Source organism: Trachurus japonicus, chromosome 17, assembly GCF_045865225.1.
Source record: "Trachurus japonicus isolate A0001 chromosome 17, Traja_1.0".
Classification (NCBI taxonomy): Eukaryota; Metazoa; Chordata; class Actinopteri; order Carangiformes; family Carangidae; genus Trachurus; species Trachurus japonicus.
Window position 1 is genome coordinate 7,125,396 of NC_140923.1, and position 19,230 is coordinate 7,144,625.

The 19,230-nt window shown below is 42.0% G+C and overlaps 1 protein-coding gene across 6 annotated transcripts in view; it reads left to right on the forward strand.

Annotated features, from left to right (window-relative positions):
* LOC146969948 (nuclear receptor coactivator 2-like) overlaps positions 1-19,230 on the forward strand; it is a 67,380-nt gene that overhangs the window by 23,199 nt on the left and 24,951 nt on the right. For all 6 annotated transcript variants that reach the window (XM_085804762.1, XM_085804765.1, XM_085804764.1 and 3 more), the window contains 8 exons: positions 7,347-7,457; positions 8,157-8,329; positions 13,109-13,212; positions 14,977-15,154; positions 15,999-16,187; positions 17,920-18,018; positions 18,602-18,742; positions 18,852-18,999. In XM_085804762.1, the coding sequence (XP_085660888.1) occupies positions 7,366-7,457; positions 8,157-8,329; positions 13,109-13,212; positions 14,977-15,154; positions 15,999-16,187; positions 17,920-18,018; positions 18,602-18,742; positions 18,852-18,999 (1,124 nt within the window). In that variant the 5' untranslated portion in view covers positions 7,347-7,365. The remainder of the gene's footprint in view (positions 1-7,346; positions 7,458-8,156; positions 8,330-13,108; positions 13,213-14,976; positions 15,155-15,998; positions 16,188-17,919; positions 18,019-18,601; positions 18,743-18,851; positions 19,000-19,230) is intronic.

The following is a 19,230-nucleotide window of genomic DNA, read 5'->3' on the forward strand; positions in this document are numbered from 1 at the left end:
TGGGGAGGAGGAGGAGGAGGAGGAGGAGGAGGAGGAAGGTCCCACCTCTCGTCTCCACCATCACACCCACTGTCATGTTTTACATCAGGACCAGATCAGTCCCTGCTTTTAGTGTTCAAACAAAGGATATAAACCAATAATAACGAGGACATAACACCTCAGACTGTTCAACTTGAAAGAGTCAAAAAATATAAACATGATATTGTTTTACATGGTAGAAAAGTATTTTTTATAAAGAGTTCAATGCTGATTAGATCCACAGACCTCAATGTGTAGCGAAGGCAGGATTCAGACCAGCTGCATTGTCTATAACATGGAATACAGAGTTATTAGGGACAAATATACATTTTCATTTCTGGTCTGGTCTCCCCTCCTCTATGTCTCTAACCCTCCTCTCCTCCATGTGCGTTTGTTTCCAACGAAGCCGGTGAGAAATCAATCCATGGAGCGGTGGATAACGTTATTTATCATCTACCATGTTACCATGTGTATATCTGTGTAGTCTTATCTGTCATAGGCCTGTTCCATTAATACGTTTTAAATCGTAATTGTATAATTTAGTTGGGACGATGTTAAAAACATGCAAATCCTAAAAACGATTTTTCACTATTTTTCAGATCAGTGGTTGGTTGGTCGCTGCTGCCGCTGTGTTTTTAAAATTAGCGAGTTTGATTCTCGTGTGGGACGACGCTCTGGCCAATCACAAAAATAATTTCTTTGTCTTTTGTCATTGCACAAAAAAATCGGAATGGGAAATATGGTTTTTTAGAGAAGGAAATTTGGGATTTTATTTTTGTGCAAAATCGAACAGCCATAATCCGCCATAAACAAGAGATTACGGGTTACAGGGCGCGTTTGTGTCGCGGCGCGGTGTAGGTCTGATCTTACTGGGTTGGTTTTCAGCTAAGAGACGCTAGGTGGAAGGCAGAGAGCCTCCATTCTCCCTGGAACTAGTTACAAGTCGATGATTTAATCAGCACTAGGACTCTGGAGCTGGTTAATTAAGGGAAAATGTAGCAGAGTTAAGGTGAAAATCCTGCAAAGTTCCTCTTTAATGTTGTTGTAAAGATCCACAGGCCTCAATGTGTAGCTAAGGCAGAGTTATGTAATGTCTACAAGGGACAAATATACAAATATATTCATTTAATGCCACAATACATAAGAGCCACCCCATTAATTAGTTCTTACATCAAACACAAAGATGCACTTGTTCCACTGTCCTCACAAAAACACATTAGCTTTAATTTAGTGCTGTCAGTCATTACATAAGACTGCGTGGTCAGTGTCTTTTTTTTTTTTTGTTTGTTCCATGCTCAAAACCTCAATTATTCTGCAAGCTAAGGCCTGAGGATGAGTCACTCCTTTAATAAGCACCCATAGTGTGTTTTACCTCCATGACAACTATCATTTTGTCAGGCGAGGTCTCGCATGCAAATGGTGATTGTCACATCGACCGTCGTCTATTCACGCTCTCATCTGCTCCCTGTTGCATGCGTGCTCCTTGTAATTATCCAGACCCCCCTGCATTAACAAACCCTCCTTCACTTCATGTGTATGTGTGAGTTTATATTCTAACAGCCAATCTCCTAAATAGGTTGCACAGCGTCGCTCTCTCTCTTACTCTCTTTCTTTCTTTCTTCTCATCTGACCTCCATCTGGCTGTAACCTGACACCACGCCTGCTCCCTCCCTCCCCAGTCACCTGTAACAGACAAGGAAGTAAAAAAAAAAAAAAAACACAGCATATTCCTTGAAAGCTGAACAGACCAGAAAATACAGTTTGTAGTCGCCACTGTCCGGTGTAGTGAATGCAGAGACAGGAGGGTTAAACACAGATCAGATGTGACTGGAGGTGGGAATGTGTGGGAATAGTAATATTATATTAATATTATAATATTTTATAAGGAAGGAATCATGAATATTTTAATTTTAACTGAATCAAGTGGACTTTTAGAATAGAGAATACTTTATTCATCCCTAGCAGGGAAATTCAAGGGCTCCAGACTAACTTTTTGACCCTCTAGCTTAAAATGTTGGGAGCACAAGCAGAAAATTTAGGTTCACACACCATAAATCGACTTGCAAAGCAAATATTCACATTTCCTTTTCATTCATCGTGATCAAAAATATCAAATTTACTGGTTGAACATGAACAATTACACACTAAAAACAGTTGGGTTAAAAAATAACCCAATTTTAACCCAACTGCTGGTTCAAATAAGGACGAACCCCTTTTTTGGGTTAATTTTAACCCAATGGGTTGGGTTAATCTTTTTGACCCAATTTTTGGTTTGAATATTCAACCCAAGAGTTGGGTTATGCTAACTACAATGTTGGGTTATTTTTATCCTAACTATTGGGTCGTGTATAAAGCACTTGCTCGACCCAATAGTTGGGTTAAAAATAACCCAATGTTGTAGTGCGCGGACAGCATTTTTCAAATGAACCGGCCGGTTAAGTCACAGAATTACCCAACCCAAGCCAACAAATGGGTTACTCACTGAAAAACAACCCAATTACTTGCACAACCCAGGAATTGGGTTAAATTCATAGCCCTATAACCCTGAAAATGGGTTACACTCTGGAAAAATAACTTTATTTTAATTTAACTCAACACCAATAACTCAGAAATTGGGTTACAGAGATAACCCAACATTTTTTAGTGTGTAAATGAAAAATTTACTTGGACCGTCTCAAATTTTAGGGGCAAAACGCTTCCATTTAGGAGCAAAAGTCTGGAGCCTTGAAAACCAACAAGATGTTGTATATTCAGTAGTTTTTTATCCCAGAGTTTGTGTTTCTATAAAGCAGCTGTGATGATGTGACAGCGCTACAAACGCACCTGTTACAGCTCCACCTTTGTCACTACTGGTTTTTCAGAAAACAAAAACAAAAAACAAAAAAAACAAAGAAAAAAGGAGCAGCAGCAGCAATGGTGGTGGTGGTGGTGGTGGTTTCTATTGGAGACAGAGTCCACTTAAGCAGGAGGCTGTGATCAGTCCTCAGCTTTAATTCCTTAATGGCTGGTTTGACCCTCTGGCCTCGTCTCTCTTTCTGAAGCTCTTGGCTCCTCTGATTGCATTAGTATTGGGCTGAACAGGCTGAAGGCTTTTGTCGCAGGCTACATTAGTGTTAATTCATTGTGTGTGTGTGTGCATGTGTGTATAGTGCTGGTGTATACAAGACAATATGTGTCTCTGCGTTTGCAAAATGTGGGACTGTTAGGATTTGCTTGATTGAGACATTGTTTGAAAATGTCTTCTTCTGTATGTGTGTGTGTACATGTCTTTATGACCATACAGAGTTTTTGGATGCCTGTACTTTCTGCAGCTTAGTTCATTTTCTTTTAGTTTTAGTTTGGTTTATTTGTTTCATTCATTGAAAAAAAGAGATACACAAAGAGAAACAGTTCAATACAAAAAAAATAATGAATGAAAGGGGCAGAAAGAAACAAACTTAGGTTGTCTACCCATTCAAGAAATCCTTTCACAAATTAGATAATATATAGGTAGGTATAGCCACTGACAGTCACGAGGTACCAGTGAGGAGAAGTGATGACGTGTGGCAGTCACATATATGAATCAAAGCAAAAAATACTAGTAAATTCCTAGGTCTGAATACTTTTATATCATCTGTCAACTTCTATTTTTGCAACTATCTACATACCTAATGATATTTATTTATATGCAGACAACCATTACTTATAGTGATTGGTTTTTATACCACCTGGTCTTGTCCGATCAGGAGTGTCAGTGAGGTGTGTTTCACCTGTTTTTTTTTTTTACGTCACTTATTCTTTATCGAATCCACATTCAGTTACATGTCTCCAGAGGCGAGAGTCAAATAACTTAGATACTTGTGTGTAATTACTGCTCTTATTAACCTGGAACGAGTTTTTCCTGAATGGGTTGGGATGAGGGAGGTGAAAAAACAAAACAAAAAAACAAACCCTCGGCTTTTGATAAAGGCTTCGCTTTGATGCTTTGAGCTCAGTGTAAACAGGTTAACAAAGCAAGGAGAGAACAATGAAGAGTCTGCGGGTCATAGTTATTAAAGTTCATCCTCATGGCGTCGTCAATAAGTTTTATAGATTTCTTGCCAATCAGTGCAGCAGTTGTTCAGATATATCAATTAAAAAGCCAAACGTGTTTTTAATATCTGAACAAAAACATTTCATGGCAATCATCCAAAAGATATTTCTCTCTGATCGTCACCGTCACTGATGAAGTGATGAAGTGATGAACATGAATAGAAACATGGCGCTGCAGGCTCGGTGTTGGTGACCAGCTCCACTGGTGATCATAACAGCTGATTAACAAGGCCTCCTGTTGCATTATGGGAACTGTCTAACAGAGCAACCAGAGCCAAAGACACCAACACTTTGTTTGAGGGTCTTCCCCTCCCCTCTCCTCTCCTCTCCTCTCCTCTCCTCTCCTCTCCTCTCCTCTCCTCTCCTCTCCTCTCCTCTCCTCCTCCTCCGCCTTGCCTCCTCCAGTTTCCTCTCCTCTCCTTCTTTCCTCCTGTCTCCTCTCCTCCTCCTCGCCTCCTCCAGTTTCCTCTCCTCTCCTTTCCTCTCATCCTTCTTTGCCTTCTCTCCTCTCCTCTCCTCCTTTCCTCCTGTCTCCTCTCCTTCTCTCCTCTCCTTTCCCCTGTCTCCTCTCCTCCTTCTTCCTCTCCTCCTGTCTCCTCTCCTTCTCTCCTCTCCTCTCCTCTCCTCTCCTCTCCTCTCCTTTCCCCCTGTCTCCTCTCCTCCTTCTTCCTCTCCTCCTGTCTCCTCTCCTCCTTCTTCCTCTCCTCCTGTCTCCTCTCCTCTCCTCTCCTCTCCTCTCCTCTCCTCTCCTCTCCTCTCCTCTCCTCTCCTCTCCTCTCCTCTCCTCTCCTCTCCTCTCCTCCTGTTTCCTCTTCTCTCCTCTTCTTTCTTCCGGTTTCCTCTCCCCTCCTCCCCTCCTCTCGTTTCCTTCCTCCTGTCACCCCTCCTCCCGGTCCACACCCACGTGTCTTATTTACAACATTTGCACTTGCTGACTTGATGTCTGTGTGAGAAAATGTTTCCCGTACGCACCAATAAACCCGTCATTCATCCGTTTTTTTGATCCTCCTCCTCCTCTCATCCTTCCGTTCATCTGCTGTGCCTTTGCCTGGATACATCTTTTTCCCTTCTTTCTATCTATTTGTCCTCCTCACTTTCTCACTGGTCGTCCCCCTCTCTCCCTCTCCCTCTCCCTCTCCCCTCCCCGTTGTTTTCTCTCTCTCTTATCCTGCTTCCCTGCCTTCATCTGCTCAGTATCAGCCCCACAGACTGTTATGTAACAGTCAGGTGATGTGTTGGCCAGTTGAAGGGCCTTAAAGCCCTACTGCCCTGACACACACCTTCTGGAGCTGATAGACTGCTACACTTTACCCACGCCAGTTTCATTATAAAGCATCTGAAAAAAGGGTTTATGCCCTCAATAGACAACATATGAACATTATTGAAGCTTTAAATCCAACATAACGTTGAACTTTATGCTTAAAACCCAACAGGCATTGATCTGTCTTCACATCAGAACTGTTTAGTTAAAAAAAAAAAGTTATATTCAATGCAATCTGTAATTCTCTTTTTTTGTGATCAATTTATTTATTAAATTAATTAAATGTACAATTCACATCATATACAAGATATCAAAGCCTCACTATAAAAAAAAGCTCTAAAAACCACCCTAAAAACAAGAGGAAGGTAAAACCCTCCTCAGATATGAAGAATAAAATCAAACAAAGTGAAAGTGGACGACAGGGTGTGTGTAAAGTTCACTCTTTACACTTTAATGGATGCTTCTTGTAAATCTGTTTAAACTCGTCCTTTTAAAACCCCAGCGAAGACAAACAACAGAGCCGCCTGGTGCTGCGCCAGCAAGATGAGTTTTGTCGTCAGTGTTTGGGAGAAGGTCTAGCAGCATGAGGCGACCATATGGTCTAACTTCTCCTGCCAATGGGTGACTTTCCACCTACCACCTTTTTACTTTCCTTCTGTTTTTTTATTTTATTTAATCCTTCATGATCACAGAGAAAATTAGCGAGACACTTTGTCTCCTCAGCGGTATGACTCCTGTTGAAGCTGTCCAACAGGACGGTGTGAATGCCTACATGAATTAGCTATTTCTAAACCAAAGTAATTATTGACACCTACTGTATTCCCACTGGGCCTCCCACATATTGCCTGCAGGCACATTACAATGGTACATTGTTTTCATGAGTCACGAGCGCACTCCTTGTTTGATTATGCACCATTCAAACAGGTTGTGTACGTCTTCAGCGCATTCATTCTTGTCTGTTTATAATAGTGTTGTTAGGTATGCTATGCTATGGAGCTCATAGTGTGCATCAGAGACCAGTGCATCTGGATTAAAACAATCCACACAATACATGGACGTCACTATCTTGCACATGAAAAAAATAAATACCAGTAGATAACACAAGTTTAATAATTAACTATTTGGCAAATTGCACTCTCAAATATAGCCCAAAACAGGTTTATCATTATAATTTTTGCCTTTTTAAAGCCTTTAAACCTTTAAAGGTCCCATATTTTCATTAGTCCCGTGTATGATCGAGATGTATTTGTGGTTTTAAAGAGGAACTATGAGAGTTGGGTCGCTTTTCCGCTGTTTTGCTAACCCGGCTATGTGCATTTGTTTACAACGAAGCCTGTGAAAAATCAATGCATGGAGCAGCGGATAACTTTATATAACATATACGACATGTATACTTGTGGAGTCTTAACCGTCATAAACAAAAGATTACGGTTTGTGTCGCGGTGTGCAGAGACGAGAGCTGGGACACCGGGGCGGGGGCCGATTACACTGATGTTGCAAGGTTGGTTTTCTGCCGTGAGACGCCAGAAGAGAGACAGAGAGCCTCTGTTCTCACAGTTACTCTGGAGCTTTTTCATGAAGGTAAAAATGTAGCATGGCCACAGGAAAAATCCTGCTGAGTTCCTCTTTAAGAACCAAAACCCATGTGAGTGTAGTTTTCTATCTCCTCTCTCAGCTTCTCTCTGGAGCTAGGTCGGATGGTGTCAGCCAATCAGAAGAGAGGAGGCTCTGAGACTATCCTCTGATTGGGTGACTGTTTTCTTTCTGAATACAGGCTGTGTGCGTTTCTCTGTGGACTGAGGCTTTGATACTTTCACAGGATCAATATTGAACCACATGGAAACATCACTTCATATAATATGAAAGCTGCTGTTTGACACATTACCGCTGTGTATTTCATGTTTAATGATCGCATCACTATGAGCTAACACATTTATTTTTGTATATGTATGACCAAAATATTCACAGTGTTTTTTCCCCCTGTGTCTGTCTCCAGGTGCTGATATTTGCTGAAGATGAGTAGTGGGCGGGGGGACACCCCGGAGCCCCCCAGAGGGGGGGAGTGTCTGAAGAGGAAGGACTGTCAGTCAGACCTCCTGGGGCCCAGGTGAACACCTCCATCCACAGAAATCCTCCCAATAACCACAAAATACACAACGATGAAGCTCCTGTAGCCCATAATAACCTGAACCGTTTTATATTAGTGCTGTTTATCCATCGGACTCTTCTTATAAGCAACAATTATGTCAAATATGTGACTAGTAGCTTGTCATAAAACTAAGTTTTTTTTAGGGGGGAAAAAGTTAAAAAACCTTTTTAAAATTCAGGTCAATGAAGAGAGAACAGAGACAGAGAGAGGGAGGTTGTGTGGTTTGTGGGCCGAGGCTGTCGCAGGTCGATGGAGAAAAATGCGGCGGCAGCATTTTTACAGACAGCGGTTTACATAAGCGATAACGAGTCGTTGTGCTTCTGTTGTCCGGGCGGGCGGGCGGGCGGGCGGGAGGATGTGTGAAGGTTGGAGTGACGAGGTGCTGAGGTCACAACGAGGACACGTGAGGACGTGTTGTAGCTCAGGTCGCAGCGAGGACTTCTCGGTGTTTCCCCCCCAAAAAGACGAGATAATATTACTGTAACCACACACACGTCTGTTACATACACGTGTTTGAAACCTGATGGGACTATTTTTGACATCCACAGTTGTAATAATAAGGCAAACACTGGAGCAAAAAGAAGTGTAAAATAACAAATAATTACTAATTTCACATATTTGACAGTGACATGTTCTTCTTTTTGATCCGGCGTCCAGCCCAAAGAGGAACACTGAGAGGAGGAACCGGGAGCAGGAGAACAAATACATCGAGGAGCTGGCAGAGCTGATCTTCGCCAACATCAACGACATGGACGACCTCAACGTCAAGCCGGACAAATGTGCCATCCTCAAAGAGACGGTGAAGCAGATCAGGCAGATCAAGGAGCAGGGTGAGGGTCCACTGCTGCCGTTTACACCCAGAGCTTCAGTAACTCAGTCTCTGTCGATTGTGCCACGTTGTCACGCTACATAACTGAGCGTACGCTAGCAACATGACTGGTTAGGACTGAAAGTAGTGCAGTTTCCCAGGTGTTTTGATAAATGCTTATTATTTATTTATGTATTTATTTGTAAGGGACAGTGAATATTAATGAACTCCAGTATAAATACATTTGTGAATATTCCTGGAGTTAGCATGGTTGCTAATTTGCATCCATAGTCCCTTGGTGGGTAAAAAATACAATACAATACAATACAATACAATACAATACAATACAATACAATACAATACAATACAATACAAACAGTGTTGAGTGCAAAATGTAGAATTAAACACACAGGAATTTAATCAAAATCAATAAAGTTGCAGAGAAAGAATCCCCTCCTGGCGCCTGGAGAGGATCAAGACACTGGAAACTTAGCAGCAGAGGAAACAATACAATACATACAACAATACAATAACACAATACATTCATTTCCTATCAGCAACTAATTTGAACTAAACAACTAATTTGAGCTTAAAACAACAACTTATATTTCTCTTTAAACGTCAAACATTTCATTTACTCAAGATCATTTAAAAGCCCAAAAGTCGCAAAACAGAGAGACAGAAAAACATCGAGGTAATCACTTACGTTTTATCTAACAAAATATTCAGCAATCAATTCAATTTTGATTTATTTTCATGAGTAAAATAACATTTCTAAAAAATAAAAATCCATATTACCATGGAGATGGATACAACAACACATGGCGGAGTAATATTTTTAGTGAGGCGGCTGTCGTGCTGATTTGAGCACATTCTAACTTTCTTGTTGACCAATCAGATTGATTGGTCCGAACTACTTGTTGTATAATATACTGTAACAATAAAACGGTAGATAAGTGTGATAAAACGTGACAGAAGTCATGCACTGCATGGCTTCCTGTAGCTCAGATGTTATCGGCGAGTCGGCGACGTCTGTTTGGCCTCTTTGGTTTGTCAAGTTGTGTTTTGTGCGTCACATTTTGTATTTTGCATGAAAAACATATGGAAAGACGCTGCTGGAACAGATGATGTGGATCTGTTTTAAATTGTCGAGTATGAGCAGAGAAAAGTGAAGCGTCCAGAGAAATAAATTATTAACATGAAGGAAGGTTTTTATGATATATAATATAACATATAAATATCTTATTTGAGTAGGGACAGTGCATATTAATGAATATTGGTATAAAATACTGCAGTAAATATGCCGGATTATAGCCGAGCCGCTAATTTACATCCGTAAACCCTAATAAATAAATAAAAAAAATACAACATTACGCCACAAGGAATAAAAACAGTACAAATGGCGATACAAATAAAGTAAATAAAATATTGGATGCGGTACTAAGACAAGACAAGACAATATGTGAGACAAAATGTGTTGTGTTGAAAGAGGTTTTATTCTTAATCATCAAAACCACACAGGCAGGAAAAAGGGAGTTGTTGAAACTCTTAGATATTCACGATAAGATAAAGAGAGACGTTGTCATCACATCAAATCAGGAACAAATGAGATAATATGGGGGTTTTCTTTTCTTCTAAAAATTAAAAATTGAAAAGAAAGACATGATGTGCCTGTGATAACACCAGCAGAGCCTCTTCTTCAACATCCAGCCAACACCTAATGTTTGATCGTCACCACAGCAACACACACCTCACGAACAACCAAACCCTCTCCCTCCTCCTCTGATTGGTGGAAACTGCTCCACACACACACACACACACACACATACACACACACACACACACTGAGACATAAAGAGAAATGTGTGTGAGCACTAACACAGACTCTGTAATGATGATGTGTGATGATGAGGATGATGGTGGTGGTGGTGGTGGTGATGAAGAGGTAGACTGAGACAGAGGCCGTTATGTAACTCAGGCCAACATGATGTAAGTCCAGCCCCCCCCCCCCTCTCCCTCCTGCTGCTCTCCTCTCCTCTCCTCCCCCTCACTCCTTTTCACCTTTCCTCCCTTTTTCTCTTCTTCTTCTTCTTCCTCCCTTCTTTGCACCCCTTACACCTCCACTCTCTCCTCAGTCTTTCCTCTTTTGCACTTTTACATCCATCTTTTATTTGTTCCTCTGCTGCTTTCTTTCCCTCTTCCTCCTCTCCTCTCTCTGTTTTCCCTCTCTCATCATCCTCCTCTCCTCTCCTCCTTTTTGTCAGCCAGTCGGTGTCCACATGTTGTTGCGCTGTTTGTATCTGGAAACAACAGCTGAATAAGCAAACACACAGACACACACACAGATACACACACACAGATACACACACACAGCTGTCTGCTCAACTTCAGGAACACATTGTTTTCCAGCAGCCACGATATTGAACTGATGAGGTGGATGAACTGTGTGCAACAAATTAAAGTTCACGTGGCTGTTATTCCCAGGTGTACGGGGGATGATATTTTCATAATTTTAATTAATTGTCACTTTGTTAATGGAACCAATCACAAAAAAAGTTTAATTTGCAGTGAAATAAAACCAAGAAAAGAAGCACATCTGTACATTTAAAAAGTTGGAACGAGGGATTATTTGTTATTTTTCCATTTGTGAAACTACTTACTATTGATAATAAATGGGTTTTGACCATTTAATTAATTAATTAATTGATGGATTGTTTGATCTTACCTATGTGCTTCAGTGCTGCACTGAACTGGATAAACTGTCCATAAACTGCCAAACTATAGTGACAAGTATCTGTCTGTTTTGAATTTGCAGCAGTATAATGAACATCCATCAGTAGCTGTTCTGTTTTTTATTTTTTTGGTTGTTTTTTTTTTTTCATTCAGTCCAGTTTGTTCAGGCTGGGCTGCTGGTCGAGGTATCGGCTTTTAGCTGTTGGCCGGAGGCACAGGGTTCAGAGAGCTAATGAGCTGTGCATTTGTGAAAAAAAAAGAAAACTGCAGACTGGAGCATATGCAAAAACTAAGCTGTTCATAGGCAAGTTACATTGCCAACAACTGTACAGTGAGTGCAAAAAAGCTTCCTTTAAGTGCATGTTCATCACATTTCGTTGATACACATCGACTCCACTCTTCTTCTTCTTTTTTTCATTGTTTTTCATCTCTGTCCCCTGAAAAAACCTGCTAAAGTCACACACAATCACTTTGAGGCAAATGTGTTAATTACAAAAAAAAAGCGCGCACTGCGACTTTAATACCCTTCAGCCTACATGACAGCCACTCCAGGCTGCGCAGTGACAGGGTTTAAGGGCTGATGACTCTGTACAGCTCTGGTCCCACAACAGGAATGTGAGCTATGTGGCCTAATGGGGCCATGGGAGGCTTAACAGTGCAGTGGTACAGAGACCGGCCTCTAATATGGCTATAAATGTGTGTAATGTAGCGCACATTAGCTCTGCCATACCTGCTTCCCATGGCATCCCAGTGCACTCGAACCTGCGGGGTTTAACGGCCCGCTGCTGCAGGGAGACTTTGGGGTGCACTGGAGTTTGCATTAGTGAAAACACTGACGACGTTGTTTATGTGATGATGTCGGCTTCAGGCAAAAAAAAACAAAACACACCCACTCACTCATTCACTCATTTCCATGTACACGAGGACCTTCCGCTGATTATATTCACCCTCACTCACTGTTAAAGGGATAGTTCAACGTTTTGGCAAATTGGCCCATTTCCATAATCCCTATAGCCATAGCAGTAGGTTTGTTACCTTTATTTGTTGGTGCAAGCTATTTTTTTAGAGCTACGCTACGGAGGCTAATGGGATTTCTTGGTTTCCCTCATCAAATTCATCAAATACACAATCCAACAACTCCAAAACGCTCTGGTGGACAAGTTGTGACCTGCACATTCACCACGCTATGAGATAATAACACAACGTTACCACACAGAGTTGTTTTAGAGGGAAATACAGAGACTGCTTGCCGAAAAACTGCCCCAGACGGGAACGCGCATCAGCGGTTTTGCATGTATTTCCCTCTAAAACAACTCTGTCTGGTAACGTTGTGTTATTATCTCATAGCGTGGTGAATGTGCAGGTCACAACTTGTCCACCAGAGCATTGTGGAGTTGTTGGATTGTGTGTTTGATGAGTTTGATGAGGGAAACCAAGAAATCCCATTAGCCTCCGTAGCGTAGCTCTGAGCAGCTCGTGGCTCTGCTCTGCCGTTCTAAAAATAGCTTGCACCGACAATTAAAAGTAACAAACCTACTGCTATGACTATAGGGATTATGGAAATGGGCCAATTTGCTAACTATCCCTTTAACAGTGAGTGAGGGTGAATATAATCAGCGGAAGGTCCTCGTTTACATGGAAATGAGTGAATGAGTGGGTGTGTTTTCTTTTCTTTTTTTGCCTGAAGCCGACATCATCACATAAACAACGTCGTCAGTGTTTTCTGGGAAAAGAAAATACTTGTAAAGAGGCCGAGCTGCGACGCCACAGCTTCATGTTCCAGGAAGACAAACACACATCGTGTCAGAAACATCCAGTCATTTACTCCGGTGGAGCCGAATCTTTTTTTTTTTTTAATGTTTTTGATGTTCAGTCTTGAACTTCTGACACGACCTTTCACCACATCATCAATGAGTCAATGAATTCCTTCAAACACATTGTGAAAGTGTTTTGTTTATTCTTTTAAATGTGGGTTGTTGTTTTTTTACCGGGACATCCTGTTTCCGTTTCTTGTTTTCTTTTTCTTTCTTTTTTTAATCCCATTTTTCCGTTTTGTCGTCTTTCACAGACAAAGTTCCGGTGGCCGATGATGAGGAGGTGCAGAAGGCCGACGTCTCCTCCACAGGTCAAGGCGTCATTGATAAAGATGCTCTGGGGCCCATGATGCTGGAGGTGAGTTCAATATTCAACACTTTTCTTTTCTTTTATTTGAAGTATTGATCTGTAGGAAGATGTATTTTAGGAACCAAGAAACATCTCAGTGTTGTTTTCCATCCTTTTTTTTTCCATCTCCTCATATTATGAGTCTAATAATTAACAGTTTGGCAAATTGCACTCTCAAATTATAACCTAAAATAGCTTACCATTATAACTTTTGCCTTTTTAAAACCTTTAAAGATCCCATATTTTACATTTCTCCTGTGTTTTATTTGAAGTGCTGATCCTTAAGAAGATATATTTGTAGTTTTAAGAACCAAATCCATGTGAGTGTAGTTTCTCTGGAGCTCTAGTAAGCTGCAGGCCGGTGTCAACCAATCAGAGGAGAGAAGGCTCTGAGCCTCTCTTCTGATTGGCTGTGTGTTTTCTCAATGATTGACAAACAGAGCAGATTTGAGGTTAAGTATTTAGAGAAACCAAATCCTGCAAAGTGTTGGATGGCGGGTCCAGGTGGTGAGGGGGCGGGGCTTTGTTGTGACATCACAAAGTGACAGGAAGTCCTGACGGCTGGTTTTAAGGCTCAGTTTCTGAATACAGGCTGTGCATTATTTCTCTGTGGACTGAGGCTTTGATACTTTCACAGTATTAACATAGAAACCTACTTTATAATAGAAACATCCACCTTTTTTTTTCAGACCATGGGTCCTTTAATTGAATAACTGCGTGTCTGTAATACGAGAAAGAGAGAGAGAGGGATTGTGGGAAAGTGCCAAAACACCAGAAAGGAGTCAGGGCTGCAAAGTGTTTCACACATGTTGTCGTTTGAAACACAATTAGAGCGTCCCTCTGACTTTAAATGGTGTTGCACTCGCCGGTGACGCAGAGAGATAAGAGTTCCCCCGGCTAGCGGCAGTGGCGTCATGAAGCCTACATTAGTGTGTGTGTCTGTGTGTGTGTGTGTGTGTTTGTGCAACGGGTGTGTGGTGACGTATAACATGGGACCCAATGAGGTATAAATACCTTACTGAAAAGCCAGATTAGAATAGGAGAGGAGGAGCCTGGCCACACACACAGCACACACATACACACACACACAACACACAACACACACACATGCAGGATAAATTTAGCTTTCATCAGCTGTAATATTGGCCGAGGTGTCTGTTTGGAGTCTAAAAGATAAACATCGTTGGAGCCAAAGAGCGTTTTCTATTGAGTTTTATTCTGCTGTGCTGTGGCCGGCTCCACACCAGCTGGGCTGATAAGCAGGCAGACTTACAGTAGGAGGCTTGTGTGGACATGTGGCAGCAGGCTAAAGGACAAATCACAGTCTGTACATATACTGTAGGTGGAAAATGCTGAGTTGACCGGAGTGAAAGAACAGAAAAATCACGCACAGATGCACATGCACATGTACAGGCCAACACCTTGTATTATGAACTGCGTAAATGCAAATGACAGTTGTACCCGCATTTTATTTTGAAAGGGGCCGAGACACATTTTGTTTCACTTTTGTTTCAGAGTTTAATCAGCATTAGATAAAAAGCTTTAATGAACTTTAATTAACATCCAATCACTTTCACTTTCTCTCCTTCATGTTCACATCCTCTAATCTCCCTCTACCTCATCTTCCTTTATTCTCCTTCTCCTTCTATCTCTTCCTTTTCCCTCTCCACTTTCCTCCCCACCTCTCCTTTTCTTCTGGCTTTCCCTTCATCCATCCCTACCTCCCTCCCTCTCTCCCTCCCTCCCTTCGTCTTCCTCCGCTCCTCCTTTCAGGCCCTGGACGGCTTCTTCTTCGTGGTCAACATGGACGGCAACATCGTGTTTGTGTCGGAGAACGTCAGCCAGTACCTCCGCTACCAGCAGGAGGAGCTGATGAACACCAACGTCTACAACGTGCTGCACGTCGGAGATCACGCCAAGTTCATCAAGAACCTCCTGCCTAAGAGCCTGGGTAGGTCTTTACACATAAACACATACATGTATATCTTTTTGATGTATCTCTTTCTTTCTAGTTTAGTTTTATATGCCCCTATTCATTTATATATATGTATATTCTAGATTTGTATTTTAGATTTGGAGACTGTCTTAAATGTTATCGGCTGCAACGAGAAACATCATTTCAATCCTCTGTACAGTTTGTCCTGTAGAAGTGACAATAAAACTGGCTTAGACTTTTTTGGCTTTAATGTCGGAGGAAAAAGAAGAAAGCTCACGCACATCCAAAATGTAGCCAGGTGCTGAGTCCAGGAAGGTAAAGCGACAAAGAGGAGGGAACTCGCCACACTGTATTCTCCCAAAATGTTCAATAATTTATTAGAGGATTACATAATATAAGGAGAAGGACAACGTTTCGAGCATTTGGCTCTTCGTCAGGTCAGTCAATTAGAGCAGTTTCTTTCAAATGGTTTTCCAAGATCCACCCATGGGAGTGGTCATAAGGAATCCATAGTGAAACGATACAAGGTCTATAAATCTTCATTGGCATTGCAAGTATTATAATTGACATACTGTAGGTCGTCATACTTGATGAGAGTAAAGTAGGTGTGAAAAAAATCTACAAAGAAAAAATCTATAAGACTGCAAAAATAACTTGTTTTATCAAAAAGACACATGTCTCTGTTTCCAAAGGAAAAAAAAATATATAAGGGGTTCCCTTTCCCTAAGAAATAAGGTAAAAGATTTATACAAAAAAGTTTTGTCGGAGGTCCACTAGTGTTGTGAATGTTGTTATCCATATTTTTTCTGTGTCACTTCTCATATAATATATTTGTCCGTCGTGTCTTCGTCTCGTCCAGTGAATCATCGGAGCGGCGACTCGTCCAACAGGAACAGCCACACCTTTAACTGCCGCATGCTGGTCAACCCTCACGCCGACGGCGAAGCCCGGCCGGCGTCGGAGCAGCCGGACGCGTCGCAGCAGAAGTACGAGACCATGCAGTGTTTCGCCGTGTCTGAACCCAAGTCCATCAAAGAGGAGGGCGAAGGTACCGACTCATACGTCTCTACACCAGCTGTTCTTTTTTATTTGTTTTATTCAATCTTTATTGGTTTTTATTTAGTTTATTTCTATCTCGACCCATTCTTTTCTCCTTTAACATTTCCCTCTCCTCCAGCCTATCTCCCTCCTCGTCTTTACTGATTGATAGATAGATTGATTTGTTTATTTAAGTGCCATGCAAGACCCTAGACAATATACGTAGATAAATACATTCAAAGATGCCGAACAAGTCTACTCATAAATATCTGTCCATAGACTCATGCAACAGGCAGTTTTTTAAAAGAACCAAAACTATAATAGTAAATAGTCTGATGTAGGACATACTGTTCACTGCTTTTTCAATAATCTCTTTGTCTCTGTGTTGCCGTCGTCGTCTCTATGCCCCTCCACTCCACTCCCCCTCTCCCTTTTTTTGTGCATTTCTCTCCGTTATCTCCTTCTGTCTCCTAACTTCCTCTCTTTTCTTGACTTTCTGTCACTTTCCCATCACTCTCTCCATCCCCCATCTTCTACTCTCTTGTGTCCTGTCCTCCTTTCATCACCACTCCCCTCCACTTTTCCTCCCCATCCATTGGGAGAGACTAATTAGTGTGTGGCACTTTGTCATCTTCCCATCTTGTTCTATCACACACACACACACATACACACACACACAAGGGAAAAGAATCTTTCTGGCACTCTAATTTTAGACGTCTGACAACCAGATATTGTGCCAATCTCTCCCCTGACAGGAGGAGGATGTCTGCCGGACAGACTGAGAGCTGCAGGTTGAGGCTGAGCTTTACGCTGGCGGCTTTTAGATCGAAGCTTTGACTCAGACTCGCAGCCTCGAAAGCTGCTGCTCTGCTCATTAAATATGTTTTGTTTTTTTATCACTGAGGTAGTTAATGATGGTGTTGGACTGGACAACCTCATATTCACAGGTGTTTTTAATGTACAGACGGTGTGGCAGGGAAATAAGAGGGAACCTGTTGCCTTGTGTTTTTTTAATGAAGCTGCAACAGGTGGAGAGTCACAACAAGACGACTCAAAAAAGAGAAAGGGAAGATGAGCTTGCAGTTTTCATATAAATACACACAGATAGTTCCCGAACCTAATTTTAAACCGGATGGTGCGTTCAGACTCCCCCCCAAAAAAACTGGTTCAGAATCTGAAAAGTCTTTTTTCAAGGGAACCAAGAAATAGTTGGTTCTTCCCTGCGAACCGTTACATCATCAGTGTGCGTGTCTTATTCTAGGCTGTGAAAGACGAGCAGGAAGGAGGAGGAGAAAGCAGCGGCTGAAAACATGGAGAAAGAAATGTTTGGTGGCGATTTGGGCAAATACAGAATTTAAAGGAAAGCTAGAAAACAGCACAAGGAAGAACAAGTTGTATGGATTTCCCTTTGGGGCTTCAAATATTAAAGTAATTCTTATCTTTGAACTCTGGGAAGAGATGGTCAAGGCCACCAGACCACATAATTAATCAACTTAAAAAAAAACAGAAGAAGGAACAGAGACGGCAAAAAAGCAAAAATTTTGCCACTGTTGTGTTTATTTCCTCCTGAGTAGCGCAGAGTAACGTACGCACACTTTGGTTCAACTTAAACTGGTGTGAACGCTGCTGGTTCACCAGAAAACACAGAGGGTCTGAATCTCCAGAACCAGGACTGTGTCTGGCTGAAAGTTGAAGGAAACTGTCTGGATCACATTCATAAATCTGACCCCTGTCTTTTTCAGATTTCCAGTCTTGTCTCATCTGCGTGGCCCGACGAGTCCCCGTCAAGGAGCGACCTGTGCCCACGTACGAGAGCTTCACCACGCGGCAGGACCTTCAGGGTACATCCCGTTACGCTACTTTACGTCACGTTACGTTACGTTACGTTACGTTACGTTACGTTACGTTACGCTACGTTACGTTACGCTATGTTACGTTACGTCTTATCTGTGGAAACCAAATGTGGTAACACTTTACTTGAATAGGTATTCATAAGATTGACATAACAGCTGTCATAAACATCAATGAATACTTATGACAGTTGTTGTTAAGTGTCATTCGGTAAGTTATGTCACTTTTGATGCAAAGTTGACATTGTTTGAGATGTCCTTGTTATGAGAACTTGACATAATCTTTAAAGTTTAGCAATTAGGTCTGCTATGACAGTTTAAATTGTCTTTATGTCGAGTTTGTCAGAACAAAAACATCTCAAATAATGTCAACTTTGCATCAAAAGTGACATAACTTACCGAATGACACTTAACGACAGCTGTCATAAGTATTCATTGATGTTTATGACAGTGTTATGTCAGTCTTATGAATACCTATTCAACTAAAGTGTTACCCAAAAAGTCAGCGTGATGCCGCCTGCTGCTCGCTGACCTATCGTAAGGTTTAACTCATCCCCTGCTCTCCCCTGTCCAGGTAAGATCACGTCGCTGGACACCAGTCTGCTGCGGGCGTCCATGAAGCCGGGCTGGGAGGACCTGGTCCGCCGCTGCATCCAGAGGTTCCACCTGCAGAACGACGGCGAGATGTCCTTCGCCAAGAAACACCATCAAGAAGGTGACTGTCTGAACCCAGCAGGAGGAGGAGGAGGAGTCACGCGTTGACCGTCCCTGTAAGACGTCTCCTCGTCCTGACGTTTGTCTCCTTCCTGTTTCCTGTCTCCCAGTGTTGAGGAACGGCCACGCGCTCAGCCCCATGTACCGCTTCTCCCTGGCGGACGGAACCATCGTGTCGGCTCACACCAAGAGCAAGCTGGTCCGGTCTCCAGGAACCAACGAGCCGCAGCTCTACATGTCACTGCACATCCTGCACAGGTAAACGTGATTTATTTATAGGGGAACTAATATGCTTTTCCAGCTTTCCAGAGTTATAAATAAGTTGGATGCTTGGTCTAGAGGACGTGGAAGTGCCATATCGTGAGGTAGGTGTGTGTTGAACGTTCAGGCTGCAAACGCTCAAGTTTGGAGAGTTTTTTTCTAAAGTCTCTCTTTGACACGTCACAGGTTTAGGGGAAGTTCAGCTGGCCGCCTGGCTCCAGCTTAATT